At 36.7% G+C, this 16,947-nt stretch overlaps 1 protein-coding gene across 1 annotated transcript in view; it reads left to right on the top strand.

The window, feature by feature from the left end:
* PCCA (propionyl-CoA carboxylase subunit alpha) overlaps positions 1–16,947 on the top strand; it is a 273,888-nt gene that overhangs the window by 117,991 nt on the left and 138,950 nt on the right. Inside the window, exons 15-17 of the mRNA XM_054271455.1 lie at positions 3,859–3,927; positions 4,722–4,797; positions 15,274–15,384. Coding sequence (XP_054127430.1) covers positions 3,859–3,927; positions 4,722–4,797; positions 15,274–15,384 — 256 coding nt within the window. The remainder of the gene's footprint in view (positions 1–3,858; positions 3,928–4,721; positions 4,798–15,273; positions 15,385–16,947) is intronic.

Below are 16,947 nucleotides of genomic sequence, written 5' to 3' on the forward strand. Positions count from 1 at the left end.
TTGTCTATCATTATTGCTGGGAGCAATCAAATTGATGCCAGCAGGACAGTAGACGCGTTGACAGCTGTAATTATGTATCTCCATGGTGATCACTTTTGGCCTGTCATGGAGGCCCATGAGTCCCCTCCCTTGCAAGCATTTAATCAGATTGGGCTGTCACTTGTCAGGTAGATGGGGTGGGCTGGGAGTTGTGCTTAGGGGGAGAGGTGAATTGAAAATGAAGGGTGGGAGACGCCTGATTGCTTCACGTAGTCCATCGTGGTACCAAAGAAAGAGATTTTAATTACACTGGAGGCTTCAGAGCATTGGGTTGAGGAGCTCATATGGAGCCTCTAGGCTTTCTCTTCCTGTTTACTTCCACTGTCATATTAAAAAATAGAAGAACTATTTTTATGTAGGTACTCATGATTTGGTGTCTTAATACATATATTTCTGCTTGCATGAAACTAATTTCTCTCCTGAGAATGTCATGCTGCTAAGAACAAAATTAACATGGCTAAAAAGGTACTGCGTTACAGGCCCATTGTGCCGTGGTGTTTGTTTTCTGCATTTTAGGTTTTAGAGTTGTCAACAATTTGGCTTGAGAAAAATTAGCAGAGATTTGTAGTGTGTCACAGCAAGTTCAGCTTATGTGTATTGCCAAATGTATTGGCTATTCATTTCTTCTGTGTCTCAAGTTAGCTCTGATTTACCATCCCTGTGTGTCAGCTGCCCATGCTGATGGAACTGTTGAGGGTGGCTGGGTGAGAGCCGTGTTTGGCTTAGCCATAGGGAAGAATATGATGGCTATTTTTGTGTCATGTAGTTTCTAATTTCCTTAGAATGTGGTGCTCATAAATACCTTTTTTTTTTCATCTTTGATAATGAAGCTGAAGGCAGGTGACCATAAACCAGCCTCTTATGTGTGATAGTGGGCTTTGATGTTTGGTGCTCCTACACAACATGTTCTGCTATATCTGGAGAGCTCCAGCATTGCTCTCTGTCAGTGTGAGCAGTAGTCTGGTATTTTATTGACTCTTACCAAGAAAAGAAAATTCTCAGACTCAGATATAGCAAAGAATTGAGAAATACAAGAATCTGTTTGTGTTCCTAAGTGGAATTTGATGCATTAAAGAGTTCATTGCAGGACTGAGACACAGATTGTGCTTCCCCCCCCAGGCCCCCCCACTTAAACATTTTTTATTCATTTTGCTGTTGTCCTAATGTAATAACACATGAGGATAATACAACATCAATAAAGTGTTAGGGCTGTAATATGAATGAGCTCTAGGCTACAGCAGGACCTTTGACCCTAGCTTTTCCTAAATATATTAAATACTGAGTAAAAGAAGGGAATTATATTAAACAGAAGTAAATGCTGGAGGTCTAATAAATATTGCTATTATTTATCAAGTTCAGCACATTATAGTGAATAGCTGTTGAATTAGGGTTTCTTATTCATCCAATATTCATTAAATTCTGTCACACCATATAGTTTATAAAATCACCTACTGTTACAAGGCTCTGAAAATGTAAGCACCACAGGGAGAATTTAAGATAGTAAATGTATTTCTTTTTTGCTGTCATTTTTTTGGTCATCTTGAGTTTATTTTCCAAAAATTAACTTCCATAGAGGACTCCAGATTTTTTTAAAATAAGTTATGCAGTAGTTTAAGTAGTTTATATTCACTGTAGCCTTTTCAAGATATTGTGGTTAGGGGAAATGTGAATTTTGTAATGGTCATGTACATGTGTTGTATGAACAGAAACATAGAGCCAGGCAGAGCATATAGTTGAGATAGCCTCAGAAGTCTCAGTTAACTTTAAGGTCTGACTAACCTGCTTATTGTGGGCCTGAATTATGCACCTTTCATATGTTTTTTTCTTTGTCAAAAGATGACATACATGTGTCAGTACTTACACATATGTAAAGCACTCCTGAATGCGTTTGTGCAGTCACTTTGTAGGTGCTGCTTCAGACACAAAAGTCACAATACAGCTCAAGTATGTGTGGAGTATGTATGTCATACCTTGTCTTATATGTGTATTTATTGAGTATTAGAAAGTAATGTCAAGGGCAGGGGATTTGTCTGGAACTGGGTAGGTAAATTAATTCTTTCTGACTTAAATGTGAGAACATGTGCATTGACTTTATACAAGGACAGCCATTCTGTGAGAAAGGATAGTTTAGCAGCTGGAAGAAAGGAAGCTGAGAAATACACTGCTTGTTTTTTCTGTAATCATGACATGTCTGAACTACCTTCTCATCAGTAGCTAATGTTAAATGTACCTGATGTGAGTAGTGGGGAGCCCAGTTAAGCACAGATAAAGCACATTGAGATAAGAATCTATTGAAGTGGTACAGAAGCAATGCTGCCTTTACATGTGAATAACTATAGGAAAAAAAGTAAATATGTAAATACAAATATATGAATACAAACATGTGAATAAGTGAATTTCTTCTTAAAATAAATATAATGTCCTATGAACTAGTCAGACAATGTTTTTTACTGAAGAAAGTGAATACACCTGCTAGGGTATCTTTTTATGTCATTTGGATAATAAAGTCATCATCATGCCCTCATGTGGATTCTCTAGACAAGAGGTTCTACATGTGGTCCCTTGATAATTGCCTAAATTAAAATATTAAAGGCCTAACAGCCGTTGCGTTGACCTTTTTCTGCCTTGCTGCAGACAGATGAGCTGCTGTTTATTACAAAGGTTCCTTCCCACAGGTGAAGATTTAAGTGAGATTCCAGGACCCTCTTTCCCACCCCTTTACAATGCAGTATATCAGAGCCCTGCTGTTTCAACAGCTTTGATTAGAGCCCTCCATCCTTATGATCCCCAGAATGCATTTATCACTCGAGTTATTTTGATTAGTTTAAAAAAAATATTTCGAATTCCAGTGCTCAAAACCAGCAATTTAATAAATATTTATTCCCCAGAAATTGCTCATTTGAAAAGTTTTATATGGCTAACCTCATTGTTACAGTGATGAAATCAAACTGAGAGATGAAAACAAGAATCAGCAATATACAAACTAACTTGTTGGCTGGTTAACAGCAATCAGCCTCTTCAAAAGAAATTTTTGAACTCGTGTTATTCTTTTCCATGAATATTGCAGAATCAGAGCTTTAATTGGGGCTGTGTCTTTACAAAGCAAAGCCATGGAAAAAGCTGTGTAAACATTAAAGCCTCGGGGGAAGAGCAGCAACAGAAAAAAAATTGTTAAACAGTTGAGAGGGTGAGACAGAGAAGGAAAGTGTTACAGACATGAAAACCATAGGCTCAGTATTCCTATGGAGCTGATAAGCAGAGCTCCAAAGTTCCTGCTGAATGCTCCCTACTTCTATTCCTACTGAAGCCCTTGGAAGGGCTGTAGCAGAACATGAGGGATGTGATTACATATAGATGCAGAAAGGCTGTGATTATAAGGGTCATCCCTCATGCCAGGTGTCAGTCAGAAAAATAATTACAACTGTATTTTATTGCAGGGATTAAAACAGAATTGAATGTGTTTGGAGTTGAAGCGAGTGTAACACAGCTGAAATTGTTAGATCAGATTTACTGTGTGTACTGTGCCTTCTGGAGAACAAAAGAGAATTTTGACTATGAACTCAAGATTGCAGTCAAGTTTCTCATAAAGGAGAGACTAATTTGCAAGTGCCTTTTTTTTTTTTTTTCTGGTGAACAAAAAAGCTTCCCTTCCCTCCTCCCAGGTTCTCTGAAAACAAATAATTGAGTCTTTCCAGAGGGAAAAATGTATGTGATAAGCTTTGTGGGGGTTATGGCTTAAGGCTGATGGGTAGATTTGATCCTCATGTTGAATTTTTTTTTCCAGTAATATATAATTATTTTCACTTCTTGTTTTTGAAGGTACGTGTTGACAGTGGTATACAACAAGGAAGTGACATTAGCATTTATTATGATCCTATGATCTCAAAAGTGAGTTGATCATTTTTTCTCAATATTCTAAAGGTTTTAAATACTGTTTTTCTACATAGATCTTTTATGCAAGGGAGCATATTAAAGGATTGGTAAATCAGTGTTTTAAAGGTGCCAGGCATAACATGCCTCAAGGGAATACAAAAGAAGTGAAGGAAGATATGGAGTAGAGGAAATCTAGTGTCTCTTCTAAATAAAAGTTTTACCTTTTGACACTGTAGTTATTTGTCTTGCAGTTTCTAATTAAGAAGATTCTGATTTAAACACCAGCCTTTATTGTCTTAGATACTGCCAATCTATCTTTTTTAATATAGTCTAGCTTGGATGTAAATATCAGTAATCCTGGCTTCCAAAAAGAAGCATTGAAAGAAATGCTTGATAGTGTCTCTTTGTGTTAGTTCTTATTCATTGGGAATATATAGGTAAAATTAAAATATGACATGATACAGTTCAGTCCTCAGAAAAAGGATGTCTTAGGAATTTGTTGGGCATTAGGAATCTGGTCAGCTTGGATAGTGAACCTCTTGTCTGATTTTCTGAGAGCTTGTTTAGATGTTTTGAGTTTTATGAAGTAAAAAGTGATTGGCTTTCTTTCATTATAGTGGGTTAAGAGATCTTAGCTTTTTCTTGATGTTTCAGGGAGCCTTTATACCATAAATACAGTCATGGTCAAGCAATGGTTTCTTATGACTGCAGAAATTCTACAAACCTATTTAATTTTTAAATGCTATTCAAATTCTAGAAACAAACATCTAATATCTAGGTAATGTAACTATCTTATTTTTTTTCTTTAGCTGATTACCTATGGCTCTAATAGAGCTGAAGCACTGAAAAGAATGGAAGAGGCTTTGGACAACTACGTAATTCGAGGTAACTAGAGAAATTTGGATTCCTAGTGTGATAGGCTGTCATCTCTTTCAAGAAAACAGCTTGAAAATGTAGTAATTAGCAAATTGAATAAAGTTCCCACTTCTTAAGTGCAAATTAAAAAAGGAAAAGCTTGTGTTAATTAAGCTGAGAAGATACATCAACTCTAAAGAGACTTTTTTCTCCATTTTTCTCTTGAATATTGTAGGATAAATATTTAAGTAACTTTCTTAAAACTCATAGTTCTCACTGAATGGTAGCATGTAATTCATTATGTTGTAGGGGCAAAAAGGCAATTGTACTGTAAGAAGTTTAAAGTAATTGCCATTTTTAGGAGTTTAATACATTTATTGCAATTAAATATTATCACAATGCAGTGGTTGATTGTGTAAATCTATGTATTTCTCTAATTTTCAAGGTCATTGTTTAGGTTTGGGCAGATACAGATGTAGGCTGTTGATCACCAGCTGTTTCAGCTCTTGCTCACTGATTGCATAAGAGATGCAGCCATTCTTCCAGGCAGCAGGGGTAAATCAGCACCACTTGTATCTTTTTAAGTTTTGGTGAGGGAAGCCATGTTTTGTATGGGAGACATTTTTAGGTCTTCCTCTATGTCTTATGGAAAACAGGAAGGACAACTCAGGATAAGAGAGGTAAAAATTTCTGTGAAGTTTCTATAAAACTTGGTTTGGCTTTAACGCTGGGCTGCTGAATGGTACAGATGTCCTGTCAAACTGAAAAGATTTATCTGTCTAGGGGAAAATGAACATCCCTCCATCACAGTGTAGTTAGATCCATGGTAGGATTAACCATTGTAAATGAACTGCTAACTCTAACATAGATTTATATTGGTGCAACTTGAGCCATTAGACTATTGCAGTACAATGTGCTGATGTAGACCCCTGCTGTAAAACAGCTGAGTAAATTTATATGAGAGAGAAATTTATACTGCTATAGTTAGATTGATGTGAGGTGGGATTTGTTGCTGTTGTTATTAATGGAGACAGGCTCTGGATTCATACTGTTGTGTTGATAGCAAGTGATGCTAAAAGTATTTTATTTGATGAGAATATTGAAAATGTGTGTGGAACATTGTCTTTTATTGTGTGCTATAGTATGGGATGGAAACTGGTTGTTTGGGCTTAGATGTTTTACACAGATTACCTAATAACTGTTCCACAGATTATAAATATTTGTGAAGTATTTGAGACCTTACAGCTGAAAAGTACCAATTTCTATTCTTGAGATTTTTAGTCTTTTTGTTAGTATGCATGTGTTCATCATACTAGTGTTTCTGTAGTATTTCTATCTGAGAAAGCTTTTAGTCTATTAAAAACATTTAAAGAGGTAATTAGTGAACTACAGGGGGATTTTTTTTCTAAAGTACTGCAAACCACAAAATGTAATGTACTACAGGTTTCAAAAGTAGATGAATTTTCAGAACACATTTTTAATTGCAGTGGCCAGTGGTTTCCATGTGAAAACCACCAAGATTTTTGTGTCATTTTACACAGCTGGTAGTTTCTTCTCAGTGTTTATTTAAAATGGAACATTTGTAGATATTAAAGTATCGCTTTTCTTAACTACTGCGAATGATTCTTGGTAGGGTAGTTAGTAGAAACTTGTTTATTTTTACCCTAAAATGATGGTGTATATTTTTGCTTTACAAAGTTGGGTTTGGGTTTCTGTAACAAAATATTAAACTACCTTGATATTTTGTAACATGCTTCACATTAAATCTTTTCCAACTTGAGTTTTTGTTAGTATTGAAAGATACAGAATAGGTTTTTTTAAACCGAGTGTTGAAGTTACTTGGTTTTATGTTTGAATAGTGAGCTTGTACATAGAGATTATCAGTCTTCCTGAACAGTATGCTCCAGATCCCTATTTCTCAGCACAGCCCTCTTGTCACTCTGAAATCCTGTGAAGCAGCATTTGTTTGCTTAGTGTTTTAGAGACACTGTGTTTTTCCCTGTGAGTAATGAACTCTTCTAGAGCATTGTAGATAAGCAATACCAGCTGAAGTCAGTGTCAGTTGTACTGATGATGTGCACTGGGAGAATTTGAGATTTAAAATCCCAAGGAATGCAGTTTCTGTAAACAAGGATGCTTGTTCACTGACATAGGATGGGAATGGGATGTAGGGTGGCTGGGTAACAGGTCAAGGACCATCTAATGCAGAGCTTAGGGACTGCTAATGGAGGATGGAGTCTTCCCAATCACTTCTGTGTCACCAGTTCAAAGCAGACAAAAGTTGGTAAGGAATTTTAGTCACTACTATTTTGATGGTTGCTTGCTGACCTGTGTGAAATCAGTGGTTTATATCCAGTTCCTAGAAGACAAATGTCTTCTTGGAGCAAATGCCACTATACAATGTCATTCATGGCAGTCCCAGCAGAGAATCCAGGACTGAAGTAGCACAGTGACCCTTCAGGAGGTGACTCATCTAGGCTGGGTTGAGGCATATTGGCAGTGTGAAGGTCAAGGACTTACTCTGCTGCTCTTTTGTCTCTTGGCTCTGTGAGAAAACATTCAGTTTCTTTGCTGTGGCTTTGGGGTATTCACAAGTTACCCCATTCCTTTTTAGCTCTGTTCCATCTACAGGGAACAAGTCCCCAGACAAGTCTTTATTGACTTGTTTTCTTGGACTGGATACTACCTGGCCTTGAATTCATGGTTTAGCTGCCCTTCCCAGTTGAATCTTCCTGACAAGATCATGAAGGAAATTAAAGTAATTAAATGTTAAAAATAGTCTAATACTTGCAAAGAAAGCAGACTTAAGCAAAATTTGAATAATACCTTAAACAACCGAGACTCCATCATATAGTGCCTGTAATAGCAGTATCTTTGTTAAAAACAGAGGATTAAGCAAATAGGGGTATTTGCAACAATGCTGTGCTCTGAAAATGCCTGATGCATGAATGTTTTATTGCCATTTGGGCTGATGACAACTTGTACGCAGTGAAGAGAGACATTCTGCAGTCTGTTCGCTGGTAGATGCTAAGAGTATGACTAACTCAAGATTGAGTCAAGATAGGGTCAATGTGATTGTGGGAATGTAATCTCAATCATTTTTCCTGTGAAATATCTCCATTGTTGCTAATAGGAGCAGATGAAAGTCTAGGATAGTGTTTCTTTGAGTTGTGGATTAGATTAAATGATCTCTTGAGGTTCTTTACAGTCTAAATTATTCTGACAGGAACTGACTTCTCCACTGAGAGCTGATCTGAATTCAAAATCTCAGCTGAGACTCCAGAATGACAAAGGGTCTAATTAGGTAACATTTTTATCTCTGAGTCTTGCAGTATAATTCAGGGGTGATTAAAGTTGAGGGTCCAACTTGGATTTCTCTTAAGAAGAGACATTTCTTATTTTGTGCAGTGATTACTGGGAAATTTGTGAATAGTGAAAAGTTCAGGATTCCAGTCAAGCAGAGAGACACTGTTGCTCATTGGGATAGGGCATGATTTTTTTCCTTTGAGCATGCACTGTTGTTAGTAGTTAATTTCTGTCTCTTATGGTACTTTTTCCCAGAACCTTTTGTTTTGTTTATTTTGGGGGGATTTAATTTGAACAGCAGAAATAAGGTATTGAAAGAATGCCTTTCAGTGTATATCCTGTGTGTGTAAACATGGTGTGGTGTGCTTTCCTTCTTTTCTAAAGTTTTAATATGCTTTTGTCATTTCTGGTGCTGGATAATCTGTTCATTTGAAGCCATGCATAAATCCCAGTATGTAGTTTTGGAAAGTTTGTGTATGAAAGTTATTTTAATCAATTTAAATAAAAGAAATGGTTCTATTTATGCATCAAGTAGACCACGTTATCAATTCACTAGAGGGTCTGAGTGGACAGATAGCTCATATCCTTGAGTGCAGATTGCTGTAATCTTTCCTTTGACCTCTGTTTGCTTTTTATCTTCCCTGAGCGTTCAAAAATAAAGCAATAACATGAAGTTTAAGTCTTTATACAAAGTCAACCCTTCTCTGTAGAGATCCTGCTTGCTGTGTGTAGAGAGGAATACACTAGACCATTAGGGAGAAGGAAGAGTTGAAGGAGCCTCTGAAGAAAAGAGTAAGCAGCAGAGAGAGCAAGAAGGAGTAGAAATGAGGAGAGAATAAGGGAACCACCAGCTGGGGGTGGGGGAATTTTCCAGCATGAGGTGGAAGAGCAAACATAAAATAGAAACCAGCAAAGTGTTAAATGTTTGAGGGGTCGAGAAATGTGGAAGTTAACTCTGAGTGGAGATCTGCCAGAATAGTGGCAGCAGAAACTGTTGTATTGAGCTTTTGTAACTGTAAACACACTAATTAGGAGGAAAAAAGGAGAGCTGTACCTAGTGTTGTGAGAAGACCTTGGCTTTCCACGAATCACAGAATGAGTAAGATTGGAAGGGGTCTCAGTAGATTATGTGGTCCAACCTCTCTGCTCAAGCAGGGTCATCCTGGAGCACAAGAAAAAACACCCAACTTCAATGTTAGTGTTTTATCATGTATTTCAAATAATGTACCATTAATTTCAGGTACAAAGCTTTTCACAGTAAACTTGCATTTAGATCCAAACATCATGAATTACTGAATTATTTTAACTTCAAAGAGACTTCTCTATGTTGCTATACATGTCAGTTTTAGACTCTCCTGTATTCTGAGCCCCTGCAAATGCTCTCACTGGTATTGTGAGCAAGACAGTCTTTGAGTGTAAAAAACCTATTTACTTGCAAAAACAGTGTATTTTGTCTGCTCTTAAAAAATGAAATGAGGTTTTGATTTTTTGGTTGTGCTTTTAAGAAATGCCTAAACAGGTCATGCAACTTCTGCATAGCAGTGGTAACAGACGGGTACTTCTGCAAGAGTATTTGTGTTCTCACCCTTTGCAGATTCCTCAGTGTATTGATGTGGAAACCAAAACTGGAGGAGGGAGGGGAACAAGCTTAGTTCAAAATCACTAGAAGGGATAATTTCAGAATTCTTAGTAGCATCTGCTTGGAGCTCAGATGCTGCTCCTGGTCTTTTCTTTTCTTAAGTCAGTCGAGAGGGAGTAGGAATGGGAGCTTGTCAGCAAAATGCTGTGGAATGTAGTTTAGATTACCACTGTCATGTGGAGAAGAAGGAGGGAAGGGCAATTGAAGTACAGGCTGATCAGGTAAAAGAGGAAGGCAATGTTATTGGTGCAGAAGGGGAAATTCAAAAAAGATACCTTTTTTTTGCCAGATAAGATTTTTGTTTGTATGGTTTTTATCCTCTTCCTTTTATTAAGGAGAAAGAACTGGGGCAGTGAAAAACAAGAAATGATTGTTATTTCTGTAGATATAAAGTTGTCTTAGTATTGTATTCCCCTTCTTCAGAGTAAAAGGATATCTGAAGAGAGGAAAAGTGAAAGTTATTTTCTTTCACTTTTCTTGACAAAGCCTGCTTAGCTTCTGCTTCCAATTATTCTACTGATTCACTCAATGTTAATTTGTGTTTGCTAGCACTGTAAATAATGGTCCTTTTAACTCCTACTAAGAAGTTCAGAACCACATGCAGTTACAAAAGTTTGAGTTTGAATGTATGATTTTACAATACAATATTATCATATATTATCTCCTTTTGCCTCCCTTCTCCTCCTTTATCCTGGTGTGTGAATTCAGTGAGCTCCAGACTTTTGTATCTGAAAGAATGATTGTTTTTAATTGGAATACATGAGGGTCAGTGGTGCACTGATCCCATGTGAGAATTTCATGTGGGTGTTTGTGTATTAAAATTAAAAGATAAAACCCCCTCTTTTCCTTGCTTTTGGGATGGGGCTTTGTACATGGATAGCCAGCTCTGAAGTGAGCTGTAGCAAAACACGAGCTTTGAAAGACAGTTAAACAGTTGAATGTTGAGGGTTTTAGGGAATATTATGAAAACTTTTGGAATTACAAACATGGAGACTTGCTGGGTGGTAATCAAGAACTTGGAAAGTTCATATGTTGAAAGTGGTGTTTTCATAGTCTGTGCAAATCCGATAATGTTCTTGTTTTAAGTGAACAGTAGCATAATCAGTGTTTCATAATGCTCAGTGCAGAGCTTAGTAAATATTTTTTAATATTTTCTTTAGAGAAATGAGATACCTCCTAAGCTTCATCACATTTGTTCTTATTCAGCATTTAAATTGTTGGGTGATAGTTTAGCTTTGCTGGCTTGTTAAAAAGAGCAGCCTCTAGTCCAGTGCTCCACGTGTTGGTTTTGCAGTCAGTAAGTGCGCAGATAAAGTTCTTTCTGTTCCACTTAGCACCGTTTGAAATGATCAGCAAGTTAAGTCTATTCAACTGCTTATCTACAGAGGGGCATGTAGGACTCCAATTAAGTTTACATGGATAAATGCAGATTTGTGTTTGCAGGCATCAAGATGACAGAAGCTTAATACTGTAAAAAGGCTAATCAACACTGAATATGTTTAGTGTCAGTAAATATTTATAGTGAAAACATTGCCTATGATTTTGTGCCTTGGCATTCCAAGTTCTGATTTTTAGTGAGTAAAAATGTGGTGCGATAGCCTCTTTATAAACCTGTTATAAAACTGTTTTCTATAAATTGCATTTTGTTGTTGTCTTTGGGTTTTCTTTTGAGGACAGGTTCAGAGTTAGCCTACAGTATGTAGCTAAGTGAATGAAAAGTCTGGTGTACTTAGCAGAGTTTTTAAGGCAGAGAATGAAGAAGGAAAGGAGGCAAGATAAAGACAGGCAGTATGGGGAGTAATTTCTTCTGATTATAATTTAATTTTTTTTTAATGAGAGTTTATTTAAATGGGGGTTGCTAATAAGCTCTGGTGAACAGTGTGATTATTTAATGTGTTCCTGTATTCATTAGGCAATAACGATAATTTAACTGGAAAAATTAATGGAACCTCAGCAATTTGTGTTCTATATAAAGCATATCAATACATAGTTTTTAAAAATTTCATTAGCGCTCCATAATTTAAATGCTAGTCTGCTTTCTTTTACAAATGTATTCTGAAGAATAGTGTGTAAAAATTGAAACCCAAGAAGCTACTGATGTAATATTGTATGAAAAGTACAGCCAAGCAAAATGAAAAAATAGAGATACAAAGCCAGTGATTATTATATTTTATTATATTTTGGCTTAGAGGAAAGAAGAACATAACTGTAACTGCAGTTCTGCCTCAGCCTTAACAATGTAAAAATCATGAAGCTGAAGTGAAATTTGGTTTTCTGGAGGAGAAATGAACTGATATAGTTTAGGATTTTGTTTGCTTGTTGAAAATGTCATGGCTTTTCAGGCTAACAAATGTGATTTTGTTCCTGGCAGTCTACAGATCTGGTCAAGAAAAAGAAAAATTCTCTGAAAACCACTGCAATACAAATACAATATACTTCAGTTTAGTGTCTAACTTTGCATGAAATAAGCACTGCCTGTTAGCCTCTGTTTGATCCTGTGAGAGTGTGAGGCTAATGTCTGGCCAGTGTTTTGGAAGCAGCAGGTAGTCAGGAGCAAGCTGCTCTAGGGGTCCATATTTCTGTAGCCTAGTAGTTACTCACACACAGATGGAGACCTTATGAACTTTGACAGAGGTCACACTAAATTGCAAATCTAAAACTTGTAGACTTCTGAAGGATTGCACTGGTAATTTTTTTTTAAAGCCATATGATTTGGTACATCACTAAAAGTATCAACTCAGTCTTGAGAAGCAGATCAACCATGCAGTCATTGCTCACATAATGATCATGGGGATAGATAGCCTTTCATGATATTTTAAATGGAAACTTGTTTATTAAACTTTTAATTCCTGTATGTAAAATGCTTTTTATATTGCTTCCCAAACACCTAGGCTTCTCTGCTCTTTTGAACTTATTAAATGAATTTTAGAGCTTAAAACATTGCAGAAGCCTCATATTTTTCAGATGCTCATGAGTTAGAAATAATTAAGAATACTCATAGTATTTTTTTTAATTTTAGGTCTTTTGGGGCAATCAGTTGAGACACCAAGCTCTGTCATCTGTCATCAGCCATCACCTCACCAGGGATCTTATAGCAGTTTAGAAAAGAAAAATGTGAGATGATCTGGTTACACACTGTAGCATGTTTAAATCCTGGATTCAAAGTTGGGCAACATTGAAGGATTCATCCTCCTCTTCATTTTGTAATAGATGAAGTCTCTGGGATATTTCAAATTACTAGTCAGATTGGGAATTGTGGGGGGAATCTGTAGCAGGCAAAGACAGACATTATTTGTTTCCAAGTTATGGTCATTTAGTGTAAGATTTTTAATTCTTTTGTTTAGTGGAGATACAGTGTGACTTTCATTCAGTGTTTATGAAGTCGAGGTCTGTGAACGATTATTTAGGTCGCAGGCAGCAAGGATCTTCTTTTAATGAAATGGACACATTTCTGTCATGTCATCATTGAACTGCTTGTTTCATGTGCTATTTAATGGCTCATGAACAAGTCTTTAAAGCTGTGACTTCGTGATTCAATGAGGCTGAGTCTGACTCGGTGCGTTTAAAGTGGTTTCAGTGACGGCCACACAGAGAGCTTGAAAATTCACACCAGCAGCAGACTAGTAGGGGAAGAGAGCTTTGAAAGTGTTTGAACTGGTCTGCATATGAAATAACAAGGATGTTGTTCATGCTTCTAAACTGGAAAAACACAAAAGGGAAAGGAGTGTAAAAGAATCTCCTGTAGCCTCAGCAATTTGCATGCTCTGTAGTGCTAGTGTCTGTGCTTTGGTGAGATCTCAACAAGGGAAAAAATCCAAATAACCTAATTTACAGCTGAAATACCCCAGTTTGCAATGAATTCTTCTTCAATATTATTTTACACTAAAAAAACCCTGCAAAAAATTGAGTCATGTTGTCTCTAATTGTGATCATATCATCACAGTCTTAATAACTTGTGAGTAAACATATGTGAAGTACAGAATTCTGTGCTTTGCAGGGCATGTGGATGCACAGACAAACTTTTGTCATGAACTGTTTTGTGATGTGCTCTGCATTTTATACGTGATGGTGTGCAGCTAGAGCCAAAATTAATGTGAAATGGCAAATGCAATGTGATTTGGAGTTACCTGCTCCTCTGACAATGATGAAAAAATGTGATTGCTTTGTATTGCCAGAGGGGTGAGAATGTGCACAGCTGTGGTTGGATAACCTCTTTCCTGTAGGAGCTCCTCAGTTATCCACACCTGGAATAAATCAACACTCGTAATGCTCCCAAACTGCATGTATATTCCAGCTTTTCTTAAGAACTATTAATGTTTATGAGCCAGTGTTATTGTGTGTAGTCATATTAAGATGGAACTTTCTGGCTCATCAGAATTTGTTTGATCTCTTTTTACAATTGAGAAGAGAATGGAGATTAAGATGCTGGTTTTCTGACCTGTAATCTTCAACTTTCCAGAGATCACCTGTATGCCACTCTCAAAAGAGAGAGTACCTTCTTTTTGAAAATTGTTTGCAGTAGGGAGAAAATTTAAATGATCTAGACAGTTTTTTTCTCAAGGATTTTTTTTTTTGCACCACCTTTCCTCTCCCACCTTCTATAAGGACTTGTATTTAATATTTCAATGAAATGACTTTTAGTGACCGTCATATTCAGGGCTAAACTGCAAGTACTTCTGTCAAAGTGCAGTTTAGAATTAAGTCACTAATTTAGTTACACAGAAGTTATTAAATTAAAAATAGAATCATTTAGGAGATGGAGGAGACAAGCTGAGAATTGCAATGAGAAAGAGATGAAGAAATGCAGAAAATATGAAGTTGCATAATATTAAAAGAAATTAAAGGATAAGGGTGTCTCTAAAAATTCTGTGATAAGTAATTTTAAAAATAAATAAATTATTTTTGTTGGCTATATGCCTAACAGAGTCACACAGTGGTGCCAAAAGGGAACCAAGGTATTCAATAAAAAAATTGACCAGGCAAGGTTGGATAAAAATACATGTGGAGGAAGCAATAAATTTCTTTTTTTGTAAGTTACACAGGAGTCTCTTATGCATTACAAATTATAAAAATGCTGTAAAATGATATGCTAAGTAGTTAAAGTTTTTAGTGCATTTCATTACTGTGATTGGGGTGTAACACAGTGCATATTTTCCATTCAGGGTTCAGTGGAATTCAGCTACTATTTACTGTCATGACTAGTTTGTTATTTCAAGGAGATAGCTCTGGTCTTGCCTACATCTTCTACAATGGAACCAAAAGTATCTTGGTTGTGCTTCCTGTCCTTAACTCAACTAGGTGTTTGAATTAGGTTTGATGAGGTGACAGTTTAGATTGTTTACTCTATTAAACTGAGCGTTTAAAAGGGTTTTGAGGCAGGAGTGAAACAACTGGTAAATCTGCATTGGTTATGTCAGTACTATGGTATCTAAATTGTGAACAAGTATTTATTCCAGAAATATAGGAGCTCATATTTTTAAAAGTCCTTTCCTACTATAATTTGTGATTAATATTACCTGATTTTGTACTGATTTGTTTTTTTGTTTTTTTTTTGTTTTCAGGTGTAGCTCACAATATTTCTTTACTGCGAGAAGTCATCGTCCATCCACGCTTTGTTCAAGGAGACATCAGCACTAAATTCCTTCCTGAAGTGTATCCTGATGGTTTTAAAGGTTTGTTCCATTTAGAAATATTTCTTTTCTTAAGTAATGTTATTTTGATTATTGCTCCTTTATATTTTTAGACTGACATGCTTCCCAGTCTTTACTTTTTCTTCAAATAGATCTGTGCAAACACACTCTTAGAGTTTTTAAATAATGCATGAAGTTGAAATAGTTAACTTTATTTTCAAGAAGGCAAAATACATACTTCTAGTGTTAAAATAGTAAATTGAATACACCCAATGTCAAGAAAAACCATTTACAGGTCATATGAAAAATGTAAAATAAACATCAACTCAATTCTGCTATGCTATCATGCTTCATTACACACAGGACTTCTACTATTAATTATAGTTGGATAAGTTTACACTCAGCACTGTTGCTTCTTTATAAGTTGGTGTATCACCTTTAGAATTGCCTTTTGGCACCCTTTGTTTTCTCTGTAGCCTTTTCTGGAGGATCTGGCATTTTACTGGAGTTTTCAGTACCCTGGTCTTAATATACATTGCACACAGTAATGGGCATCATTTTGAAATTGTGAACTCATACACTAGGTTAATATAAACACAAATGCAATTATTTCTTCACAGCATCTCAAACTGATCAATTTCAAAATGTTTACCAATGATTGCTGGAAAAATATAAGAAAACCAATACATTGGTTTCCTTTCACAAGGATCATGTTTTAAAAGGTTGGCTTCTCTCTTAGCCAATCTGCTGTAGGTGCTTTCTTGACCTGTGTGGTCAGAGACTCCATGGAACTGTTCTTCCATACAGTTCTCTCACCTCAGCTGGCATTCACCAGGCAGAACATCTCTCTTATTAAAAAAAAGTCAGTATTTATAGTTCATCATTCATGGGTCCTTTATGAATCCTGTGGAGATTCCTTTTCCCCATTCATCATGAATCCAATGTGGCAGAATCCTCATCTCACTTTGGAGGCAGCAGTGCCAGATTGGCAGTCACTGGACATGACTGGCACCTTGCCAAATTCTAGTCTCATTAAGGAGCAGAACAGATTTTTCTTACCTCAGGACTCAGTGTGTGAGTGTGTGGATGACTATTCTTTGCACCAGAACTACTTGATATCGTGATGTAATTGACAAGTCTGTGTGTGATACAGTCCTGCATGTGGGACTGATGCATCCTGCTTGTTCCTGGCTCCTGACTGAGACCACAGGAACAGGTGTTGGCCACCTTGAGCGGCAGTGTGCTTGCTGTGCTCCGAGCTGTAAAGTTCCTGTGTTGTTTTTGCTAGGGGGTACCCAGATAATCTTTGGGTAACTCAGCTGGCTTTGACCCAGTAGAGATTCCAGGGTACTCTGCTCATCTGCTCTTGAAAGCTTGGTGCTGCTGTAGCTGGTCTTTCCCTTCCCTGACACTTGAATACAAAATGTCATGTCTTGCCTCTCTGGTGTTTCTGGGACTATTCAGTCATTTTCCTGGGTACATCCAGATCTCTAAACCACCATGAAACCTGCATTTTTTTACTGTTGCTGCTTTTGCTGGAGTAGCTTTTTGTAAATTCCTTGGCTGACTTAGCTCATGAAGGAATCTGGTGAACTTCAGCAGATG

The sequence above is a fragment of the Melozone crissalis genome, unplaced genomic scaffold (assembly GCF_028551555.1).
Source record: "Melozone crissalis strain CALT ecotype California unplaced genomic scaffold, PUWL_Pcris_2 ptg000013l_1, whole genome shotgun sequence".
Classification (NCBI taxonomy): Eukaryota; Metazoa; Chordata; class Aves; order Passeriformes; family Passerellidae; genus Melozone; species Melozone crissalis.